At 37.5% G+C, this 12,119-nt stretch overlaps 2 protein-coding genes across 2 annotated transcripts; one reads left to right on the top strand and one right to left on the bottom strand.

Annotated features, from left to right (window-relative positions):
* Nucleotides 1–7,013: 7,013 nt before the first annotated feature.
* On the top strand, nucleotides 7,014–7,961 carry LOC310691051 (olfactory receptor 5AR1-like; the record flags this gene model as incomplete). The annotated part of the gene is made up of 1 exon (XM_083470650.1): nucleotides 7,014–7,961. The coding sequence occupies one exon, from the start codon at nucleotides 7,014–7,016 to the stop codon at nucleotides 7,959–7,961; it is 948 nt and encodes a 315-aa protein (XP_083326776.1).
* Nucleotides 7,962–10,785: 2,824 nt separating this feature from the next.
* LOC310691666 (olfactory receptor 6B1-like) lies at nucleotides 10,786–11,643 on the bottom strand (the record flags this gene model as incomplete). The annotated part of the gene is made up of 1 exon (XM_083471532.1): nucleotides 10,786–11,643. The coding sequence occupies one exon, from the start codon at nucleotides 11,641–11,643 to the stop codon at nucleotides 10,786–10,788; it is 858 nt and encodes a 285-aa protein (XP_083327658.1).
* Nucleotides 11,644–12,119: the final 476 nt, after the last annotated feature.

Below are 12,119 nucleotides of genomic sequence, written 5' to 3'. Positions count from 1 at the left end.
TGCCACACTATATGAATTTGCCTTTTTACAGAAACATTGTAACATCTCTTGATTTAAAGAAGCTTGTGTGTCTATACCAAATGTAACTTTAGTTGTGTAAAATTGTAATTCCACGAATGTAAAATGTATCTATTATGTTGCAAGGGAAAGATAAAGTAACGGATACCTGTCAAAGGTGGCCTCAGTGGTACAGTGCCATCTATTGAGTCTACCATGCATGAATCTCATACATTCATTCACAAAAAACATGTACTCTCATTCACAAAATGCAACTTTATTTAAAAGCGATCATCACTATCTTCCTGCATATCCTTGACAGCCCACAGGCAAAACGCTCAAATCCTGTTTCCCTCCTTATCAGCCCGCTCCAGGTGTCACTCCGATCACTCTGCAAACAAGAAAACATATCAGTAAATATGTCACAAACAAGTTTGCATAAGCTTCTTACTGACACCACCCAGGAAAAACAATGCAAATCACCCACAAGAACTGTTGTTAACACAGATGTTTTCCCCAAGTGTCACTCACCTCCAAATCCATTCATGCCATGCCTAGTCTGTCTCTTCTGTAATCCATGTACTTGTATTCTCCTGTATGAAAAACCAAGTGTATAAATATCAGGGCTTGCCTTTGGGATTCCTTCTCGTGAAGCAAGGAACCCTGTTGCAACAGTCATTTCTTTGTTTTCAATAAAGATCAGGCTTACAAGCCGCCTTGCTACAAATTTTCCCGGTTTGGTCTCTGTTCTTTACTCCCAACATTTAAGAGCCTAAAACGTGCCTTCTTGGTAGTTGCAAATCACTTAAGGAAGGCAACAATTTATGGGCAAATTTCTTTAACACCCTCATCTGCCTCTGAGCCATGACATCCCTAAAACCCCTGTTGTAAATCTAAACTGTCTTCCTCTTCCTCCTCCTTACAAGGGTCAAGCTGGGGAGGGGGTCTCCACCATTTCTCCTCTGCCCAGTCCCTGATAGGTATTATGGAATGCACTTCTTGTTGATATATTAACATTCAGCTGGCCTATTAAGCTGTCTGCCTAAGCTGCCTGTTTTAATTGATGATTTAATTGTAGGTTTATTATTTATTTATTTATTATGCTTTATTAACTGTAGTTGCATCCATACATCAAAGACATTTTATAGACTGTAGATCAAACTCATCAAAATAAAAATTCCAACAAAGAAGTATATATCTACATAAATTTGATTTCCCGTCCTTCTCAACATCTTTTCACTCCCATCAACCTATTACCTAAATTTATCAGCAAAATCATAATAAAATATTAATATGCATCTATGTATATTACTCTAGATCATATATATTTATATTATATTTATATAATCATATATATTTATAATATATTTATATCTGTGTATATCACTCTACTTTAACCCATTTAACCTTTATTTACAGAGCTTATTCAAAAGCTGCCACTGAATTCAGATTGCAACACTTATTTTTTAAGTAATTCTTTAGAGGTTTCCAGTTATCAATGAACTCCCGTTTTTGCTTATCTTTAATCTTTTCTGAGAGACTATCTAGTTCAGCATATTCTACCAATTTTAGTAATTTCTACCAATTCTGATCTGATGGGGATTTGGTCACGCTTCAAATGTTTTGCTAAAAGTACTATCGTGGCTGTGGTGGCATACAGAAAGATTTTCCTTATCTTCCTGGCTACACCTGCTCCTGTAATACCCAATAAAAATGATTCTGGTTTTTTTTTGGGGGGGGGGAGGATGCATTTAACATTATTTGAAGCTGACATGTATGTCATTCGAGAAGGTTTTGATATTTTTATAAACCCACCACATATGGAGCACCTGGTTCTCCGTATCTCCAACATATATTAGACACACTTTTGTACATTTTGGAGAGTTTAGAAGGGGTTGGATACCAGTGGTATAACATCTTTTGAAGGTTCTCCCTTAACGTGTAGCATGCCGTAAAGTTCCAATTTACTTTCCATAGGTGTTCCCTTTGGCTCATCTCTATGTTGTAACCAAAGACTTGGACCCATGTGATCATTGTGGACTTAACCTCCTCCTCCTTGACTTCCCAGTCCAGGAGGAGTTGGTATGTTTTGGAGAGGGTTTTAGTTTTAGAATTTACTAGATCTGATTCAAATCTGGAAATCTCTGTCAAAATCCTCTTTTTTAATCACATTTATCACATTTGAAGGTTTCAAATAATTGATAATATTGGAACCAGTCCTTGGCTAATTTTGATAGACTTCTTACAAACCACAGAATCCAATATGGTCACAGTGTTGTTCATCCAACACCTGGCACCACACATTCATCAAGTAATGATAGACTGAAGTCAGTTTAGCCCTCCAAATGAACCAAGTTTTGAGGTGTAATTATTTCTACCTCACTGCCACACTTTCACAGCACCCACTGACACATTCTGTTAGGTATAATTGGTTTAATTGACACTAAAAAGGGAAAATTCCTGTGTATTAATGAAGCTTTAAAATGAAAAAAGTCTAAATGTGTATTGCTAACACAGGGTTTTACCACTGTAGTTTTTTTAGCTCCTAAATGGGTTAATGATTGCCTCTAGATTGTTTTCTGTTACTCTAAACTAAAGTAGCATTTGATCATGTGATGAGGCTATTGAGTTTCAAATTCGCCATCTGGAAAGGGTGATGGCTCTGAAAGCAATATCTGGAAGCAATATCTCTCAAAAAGATAAATATGAGGACAAATTGGCCAACATATAGAGAGCTCCTAATTGAAATGGAAAATCAATTAAACAGAAAACAAACCAAAACAAACAGTCAAAAGTTTTTAGTTAAAACATGATGTTTTCTGTTTAACTGAAAATCTCAGTAATAATAATAATAATAATAATAATAATAATAATAATAATAATAGAAAAATCAATTAAAATTAAGAAAATTTGAGGAAATAAGAGAAAAGATAACAGATCAGTTACAATATTTTCAACTAAATGAGATTTTTAAAGAGGATAAAAAGTTACTCAATATCTAGATTTAAAAGATTATTGAATTAAAATTATTGAAGAAAATGTACAGCTTGCTGCTAGAATGGGAAACAAAGGATGAAGAGGTTCAATGTGTGATGATTAAGTGGGCAAAAGATCTGGGACATAATACTCAAATGAGTGATTGGGGGAAATTTGGAAGGTGAATCTGAAATTCACTGCATGTACAACACTGAAAGAGAACTATATGAAATTGATGTACTGTTGGTACATAACACCAGTAAAACTTGCTAAATGTATAGAACAAGTTCTAATAAATGTTGGAAATTCAAAGAAATTCAAAGAAAAAGAGGGTACCTTTTACCACATGTGGTAGGAACGTTAAATGGTTAAAAGTTACTGGGAAATGATATATAACGAATTGAAGAAAATGTTTAAATTGACTTTTATTAAAAAAACAGAATTAGGAATAACAGGAAGCCAGATCTTGAAGGAAAATAATAAATTGTTTATGTACGCAACAGCAACAGCCCAGATTCTATTAGCCCAAAATGGAAGGAAGACATGATACCAACAATAGAAGAATGGAACTGAAATTGATGGACTATGCTGAAATGGCTAAACTCACAGAAAAGCTTAGAGAGATTGATAATGAAAAATTTCAAAAAAAAGGGAAACCTTTATTGTGTATGAACAAAAATATTGCAAACAAGTAGAAACATTGGGAGGCTTTGATTAAATATTTGCAAGCAGTTAAAAATGAGATAAAGTTAAAGAAAGGAAATTCGAATTGAGATATTAAGGTTTGATGGTAATCAGTTAAATGTTGATAAAATAATGAGAATAAGAATAAGAGGTTTAATTATAATTATGCAGAAAATGTATACATTCAATGAACCAGAAAAGGGAATGGAGGAAAGTCAGGAGGTTAAAGAGAACCTCCCCAAAAGAAAGAGATGATGTTTATATATTGGAAAAAGTGTTGATGTTTGATGTTTATGTTTTTATATTTTTGTTGTTGTTTTTGTTGTTTCTGTTTTGTGTTTTTGCTTTTGTTCTCTTTTTTACAAAGAATAATTGTTGAAGTTAAAATTGTAAAATCAATAAAAAAAACATTTACAGAAACACACACACACACACACACACACACACACACGGAGTGCGTTATTAAGCTTCCAATCACTTCAAACTGCACAATATTGATACCTACAATACATTCTTAATTAAAGTAGAACCATCATTTTACAAAGGGAATATGCCTCCTTTTCCCAGAAGAGCAATTTAAGTGCAGCTCTTCTTGGAAAACTCAAGAGGTTGATCTTCATACTGATCCCCTGTGACCATTTCCAACTTCTTATATAATCCCTCTTCTTGCAAAACATGTTAGCATGAGATGCTGTCATGTGAAGTGACTGGACAAGTTGTGATCATCACAGCTGAGGAAATGAATCACTAAGTTGTTCTGCCTTGGTTCCATCTGATGGTCAAGAGGAATGGTAACATTATTATTATTCTCCTCACACCCAATCACTTATTTTCACTAGATGTCTGCCTATTTTAAAATTTCACATTACTTACAGATCATTGCTGGAAAAGCAAATGACTTAAAGAGAAAGTTTTCTCTCTCTCTCTCTCTCTCTCTCTCTCTCTCTGCATGTGTTTGTGTGCTCCAATTGTCTTTCCTCTGCAATGCAAAAACCAGGACATTAATTTCACTATTTGCCAAACATTTACAGTACAGACCTATACATGAGTACACAGAAGTCCCATTAAGTTGAATGGCACTCTCAGGAAAGTTGGTGTATAGTTTCAATCTTTGGCAACACAGAAATGGGCATTAATTTCAATTACTTTAGCATTACTGTGTTGAGTTGTAGCCCATGGAACATGAGTAAAACAGATATATTTTCTGAATGGCATTCTTGTGGCTCTCACATGACTCTCCCTAAAGATTTGTTAACCTTTTTTTGATTTCCCCTTGAAATTCATCAGACCTTTTTGTTTGGGGAAAAACACCCAAATTGGCCTCAAATATCACAGTGCATACCATTTTCATGAACATTGTATTGGACACTGATAAATGAAATACAAATGCATTCAAGAAACTGCAATTATCCAGGAATCCATTCCAGAAGGCAGATTTAAATAATAATAATAATAATAATAATAATAATAATAATAATAATAATATGCTGTTATTTGATACTTCTTACATTTGTTCTCCTTGCAATTACTTATCTATCACTTCATCACTTCTGAATTATCTTGCTTAGCTTCAAACATCTGCAGCAACTGATGGTCTTCTGCTTCCTTGGATTTTACTCTTTGGTGTGTGTCCCTCTTTACAAACTGTTATTCAATTGAGAGAGAGGGTGCCAGTAAGGAGGAAAGACCCTTGTAAACTATTGGTATTTCACAACTTTAACCTGTTGCAGGATTGCAGTTGAATACAGTGGTACCTCAGGTTACATACGCTTCAGGTTACAGAATCCGCTAACCCAGAAATAGTGTTTCAGGTTAAGAACAGAAATACTGCTTCAGGTTAAGAACTTTGCTTCAGGATAAGCAAGCTCCGGCGGCAGGGCGGCAGCAGGAGGCCCCATTAGCTAAAGTGGTGCTTCAGGTTAAGAACAGTTTCAGGTTAAGAACGGACCTCCGGAACGAATTAAGTACTTAACCTGAGGTACCACTGTATAGCAGAGCATACGCGGACTTCCAGAAGGATGAAGCAGGAACAAGACGCTGCTACCAGTAACTTATAGGTGTTTTATTATTTACAGCAGACTCACAAGTTACTATATAAAGGATACAGACACGGATCTTAACTCTCTCACTTAACATACTCCAGATGGCTCTCAGAACATACACTGACCAACCAACTATCCAGCCAAGGAAGGTCATGAGTCATCATGCCTATGTGGAGACCTCGACCAATAGCAGAGTTGTATCCAAGCTCCCATATCTCTAGGCAGAATAACCCCCTCTGCTCAGTCTTCTTGGCCTTCAGTCAACTTCTTAACTGCTTTTGTGAGAAGCTGCATCAAATGGCATGTAGGCATAAAAATCCCAACATAAACAGCCCTTCCTCTGTGGCAATGTTTAGTCATATTTTCTCCCTACATGAAGCATGGCCAGAATCATAATCTACTTAAAACAAGAACTAAAGAATATACCAACCACAGTTAGTTTTAAATGTGTACAGATAGAATGAAGGAACAAGTCTAAGCTGTTTTCATTACCAAAAAATAAATGAGTTTGCAGTCCATTCATATAAGAGTATACTTCAGGTTGTCTCAAGTTTTCTATCTCTCAGCAGGTGTATTTAATGTTGATGCCAAACAAATGGGAATCAAAAGCCATTACCTTCAGCTCACCCCTGCTTTGCAGTGTAGGAGCATATTACTGGGAAGTTATTCCATGTTGTGGAAAGTGAATATGATTGAAGCCTCAGGGGGTACCTGTGAGATGGATTCAGGCTAAGTTAGTTGAATTTGGTCCCAATGAAATCAATGAGACATGCTAGTCATGACTGAAATCTCTCATTTATTTCCAAGGGAGCTAAAGGTAGCTATCATGGACTGTATCCAATCTTCTGAGTAAAATGGGCAGTGCACTGAAAAGTGTTCCTTTCATTGTAGTGAATGAAGATGTATTAGAAGCACCGGAGTTCATATTTTGCATAGTCCTGCTTGATTGGAGTCAGAGAACCAGACCCACCACCAACAGTTTGTTGTTCTATATTTTTACTGTGCTGTTTAAACTGTAAAGGTTTTTTATAGTATATATAGCGTGCCATCAATAAGCATTCGCTGGTCTGCAAAATACTGATGATGAGATGTCAACAGTGACACAAGGAGCCGCACAACCGAGTTGTAATTTTCAGTTGATCTCCAGTTCAAACTATATCCACGATTCATCGTTTAAATAGATGTATCACTTCATGATCATTAACTACAGGCAAAATTCTTCCAAATTTCATTCGAATGATTGCAATCATTGAAATCTGAAATATTAACATTCTGGGGAAACAACAATTTTAGCAATTAACCTCCAGTGAACCTATGGAGAATTTTGAAATAAGCAATGGAACAGCAATAACCACATTTACCCTTCTGGGATTTGGAAATGACCCCAAATTACAAATTCCATTCTTCATGGTGTTCATAATCATCTACACTGTGACTGTGGTTGGAAACATCATAATCATCACTCTGGTAATCTCTGATCATCACCTTCACACTCCTATGTACTACTTCCTTGGAAACTTGTCCTGTTTGGAAACTTGCTATACATCAACCCTCCTTCCCAGGATGTTAGCCAGCTTCCTGACAGGGGATAGAACTATATCTCTTGGTGGCTGTTTCACTCAGCTATATTGGTTTGGATCCCTAGTTGTAGCTGAATGCTACCTGTTGGCTGCTATGTCCTATGATCGCTATTTAGCCATATGTAAGCCCCTCCACTATGCCACTCTTATGAATGGGAAACTCTGCTTTCTCTTGTCGGCTGGGTCCTGGCTATGTGGGATTACAGTTATGACAATAGTAATAAGTTTAATGTCACAACTATATTACTGTGGTCCCAGTGAAATTGATCATTTCTTTTGTGAATTGACACCAGTGATTAATCTGTCTTGCAGTGACACCACTTTGGTGACACTGGTGGGTCTTACAGTCTCAGCCATAGACACTATTCCTTCTTGTCTCTTGACACTGATGTCTTATGTGTGTATAATAGCCACCATCTTACGGATCCCATCTTCAACAGGGAGGAAAAAGGCCTTTTCAACCTGTTCTTCCCACCTTATTGTGGTTTCTATATTTTATGGATCCTTAATATTTGTATATGCACTTCCAAAAAGGAAAGCTCTGCGGGAAGTGGACAAAATCTTTTCAGTCTTCTACACAGTCTTAACCCCTCTAATCAATCCACTTATCTACAGCCTAAGGAACAAAGAGGTGAAGGAATCTTTACGGAGGGTCATAAGCAAATGCAGGCTTTTAGGATAATGTGCAGAAGCTTTGTCCACACATCTGTGTAAGCCAAGATATTCTTTACCGTGACATCGTGAATATGCACATCTATGCTAGGGTTTATGGTTAATGTTACTAATCATAGCCTATTGGCTATACACCATGGTTAAGGAGAGATCTTAACTACTGTTCCCAGTTTGGATGACAAACTGAAGCACAATCCCTAGTTTAACTGCCATGCCACACTGTTGTTATATAGCAGGTATGAATTCCTCTCTGGGAGCCAGCTTGGGCTTGGGCACAGGTTTCTCTGCACACCATGACCACTGCCAGCCTGAGCCAGGGAAAGAGGCGCATGGGCATGGCAGTGGCAGCCCCTCAGACCTGTGCACCTCTTTTTCCTGCTCCGGCTGGCAGCAGCTTGGGCTGGCCTCTTTTTTGCTGTTCAATATATGGCAAACCTACCTAACAAGAATCCCATGTTTTTAAGGCATGCTTAGGTGATTGCTGTTGCTGTAGCAGCAGCTGCTTAAGGGGGCTTTTTAATGGATGGAGTTACATACTGATGTTTGCTGGTCCTTTATTTCTGTGATGACTGGGATGGCACCAAACAGATTAAATAGGAACATCAAATAATTGCTGGAAGTACAAAATTCCTGTGATTGACATATTTCAGATCATGTGGTCATGCAGGAAAATTCAGATATATTTGAGTTTACTTCTGAGTGAAACAAAGGATATTTTGGGTTATGATCTTCCCAATGACCCACTAGTGATATTGTTTCAATATCTTAAGGATAGAGTTCAGAGGGATAACATTGGAAATTGTTAACTGCAGGAAGAAGGATTGAATGCCAAAATCTCAACAGACTGTTGGCTAACTAATATATATGGTTAATCTATTGAATTTAATCAGAACCAGAGATGGACAACAATGTGAAGACAAATAAGTGGAGAAATAGAGTGGAGAAATAATAAAAAGCAGGATTTAGTGAATCTATATTTGGGATATATTAAAGTATATAAAATAGAAAGGATGGAGGCAATCTTATGGCAAGATTCACTAGGATGAGTGAGTTAGGATGTGGTGGATCTTCAGCTCAGCCAGTTGATTCCCAACTCAGCTGGGCTGAGACCAGTGTAATTCCCACCAAAAGGGGCTTTCTGGCGGCATGACAGTGACAGAGCTAGGCAGTAGCATGACATGGAAAGATGGATAATACAAGTCAGGTTATTTTTTAAAAGCTTGTTTTCCTTCTGACAGGCTTGGGTTGGCAGCTGCCTTGCTCCTTAACAGAGTATGGTTTTGACATAACTTTACACTGGGTTAACTTATGCTGGCTTGCTTTATACCAGCTTCTTGTGTATAAGATTGCTCTCACAGAGAATATGAGTACTTTATTATCTGTTGTTTATCATTTTATTGTAAAATGGCATATATAGTCAATGCAGTGTACAATTCAATAGGCAATGGATGTAACCAAAGGCTTTGTAGTAGGAATTTTATAAGGTGATTTGTATTGTGATATTATGAGTATATTATGCATATCATGCAGGAATCTGGCATTCCTGTTCCATATTCCCTTTTATTACAGTCATCCACTATGTACTTTGCCTTCTTCCTACAATTATGCTGTCTCTGAGCTTTCTTCTTCCCCACCATTGAGGACCATGTCTTACAAAAAAAAAACTTTATTTTTTCTCATTTCCCCCCATCCTGTCCAGTCTATCCCTGTATATATCATTTGTTGTTCCTTGCTTTTGTCTTATCAACTTATATTATTTGTGATGCTTTCATGAAAAGGACATTGTTTTCTTTTCCTAGCTTGTAATGAAATCTAAAAAGACTGTTATGGTAGTTATATAACCTATTCTGTTTTGTAATTATTATTTTATAAACTTATTTTATTTTTCCCCAAGGAAGGTCTAGCAGGGTCCAAAATGCTTATTAAATCATTTGCTGTTCACCTTACTGCTTTTGTGTCCAGTTCCTCTTATTTTGGGGCGGGGTCATATTTTTGTGGAACAGTGTCTCCTAAAAGGCAGGTTGACCTGTTGGAAATCAAGCCTATATTGGGAGAAGCTGGCAACTCTCCTAGGCACCAGGTTTGGTCTTCGCTGACCTCCCTGGCTGCATTCCCCAGCAAGCTTAGGCTAGGTCTCGATAGGCGACCCTTCCCAGCATAGGAAGAGCACACCCACTCCTTCCTGCTCCCCCGGCAGGGAAAGGAGATAGTCAGAAATGTTTATTTACATCCTTTATTTCTGACTCTTCAGCATTACAGAAAACATGTCTGTTCTCTTCAAACATCGGCAAACAAGTAAGAAAGACTTCCTGTACAATCGCAAGAGGAAGGTCTCATATTACACTCTGAGCAAATTCCGGTGAACTGCCCTGTGAACTGACTGGAACACTGTTTCCCACAGTCAGCCAAATCACACGATGTCAACAAGCTGGCTGTCTGCAGCTGCGATGAGCTCATATGCTGACATGACCGTCATCATTTTTCTTATTCCAATAGTAGATAGCAATTCAGTGACACTGATATGAAACACATAGAGAAGCTTCTATGTTCATGCAACAGATTAAGCAAAAATATTTTCTTCACATTGGTTAAACTTCAGCTGGGTCAGAAGGAAATAATGAAGTTAGCTGGATATCATTTGAGATGGCCAGAAATATTTATTCACTCACTCAACATAGAGGGGTGATTCTAAGAAGTTTTCTCCGATGGAGGAATGTCTTCTATTCATAAGAAGGTGTTATTTGTCAGAAGTGCCTTAATCTGCCAAACAATTCATTGGATCTAACCCAGACATTATCCTATATCAGTTCACAATCAGAAATTCTTTTTTCATTCTACCCAAAGCTGCTGTGGAAAAATGTACTTCTCCTTACAAAACTAAACAACTGACAGATAAGCTTACTCATAGCTTCCTTTATCTCTCTGTTTCTCAGGCAATATACAATGGGATTGACAATGGGGGTTAGAACTGTATAAAAGATGGAGAAGACTTTGTTCAGGTCTTTCAATGTGTTTGTTTTGGGAAACATATAGACAATGACAAGGGTTCCGTAGAAAACTATAACCACCGTAAGATGGGATGAACAAGTGGAAAAGGCCTTTCGTCTCCCTGTGTTTGATGGAATTCTTAGGACAGTGGAGATGATCAAACCATAGGACACCAAAATCAAAAGAAATGGGGCTAGAGCTATTAGGGAAGAGAGGAAGAAAGCCATTAATTCCATCTGTTGTGTATCACCACAGGCAAGCTTTATAACCGGGGTGAAATCACAGAAGAAATGATCAAGAATACGAGGACCACAAAATGATAGCTGGGACATCAAATATGTTGTTATAGTGTTAAGTAGAAAACAGCTTGCACACGATCCCATCATAATCTGTATGCACAACGTATGATTCATTAAGGCTGAATAGTGAAGAGGCTTGCAAATTGCTAAATACCGATCGTAAGACATAGCAGCCAGCAGATAACATTCTGAACCCACAAGAGAGCCGAAGAAATAATATTGTAAAAAACAGCCCCACATAGGAATTGTCCTCTCTCCAGTCAAGAAACTTGCTAGCATCCTGGGTACTATGGTTGAGCTGTAGAAGGTCTCCAGGCATGAAAGGTTGCCCAGAAAGAAGTACATGGGGGTATGGAGATGCTGGTCACATATGATAAGAACAACAATCAGAAGGTTTCCAGTCATGGTCACAGTGTAGACCAGAAGAAACATCAAAAAGAAAATTAACTGTAGTTCAGGAACATCACTAAATCCCAAGAGAATGAATTCTGAAAAGTCTGTCTGGTTCCTCCAGTTCTGGGTTCCCATTGCATTTACTATGCATGGATAACAGAAACAGAAGTACACTTGTGAAGATAACCATATACACAGTTCTTAAAAAATCGAATCTGTTCATTGATCTTTTAATAGTTCAAAGATGGATTAAATCTGTAAGAAACATGGCAAATTAAGAGGTTAGATGAAATAATTCCACAGGTGTTGCAAAACTAACTCTTTAATACAGGAGTGACCCACCAAAATGTTCTATTTGACATGGGTCTGTAACTTTGCTTCTACCTTCTTGGGAGAATGAGCTTTGAAGCAGAGGATGGGCTATGCATGCAATGTAATGTCAGCCAGACATTGCAGAGTTCAAGAGGGAGAATGTCTTCTCAAAGACA

Source organism: Podarcis liolepis, assembly GCF_965112155.1.
Source record: "Podarcis liolepis genome assembly, chromosome: 13".
Taxonomy (NCBI): Eukaryota; Metazoa; Chordata; class Lepidosauria; order Squamata; family Lacertidae; genus Podarcis; species Podarcis liolepis.
Note: the sequence above shows the minus strand (reverse complement) of the source record. Positions and strands in the feature narration are given on the sequence as shown.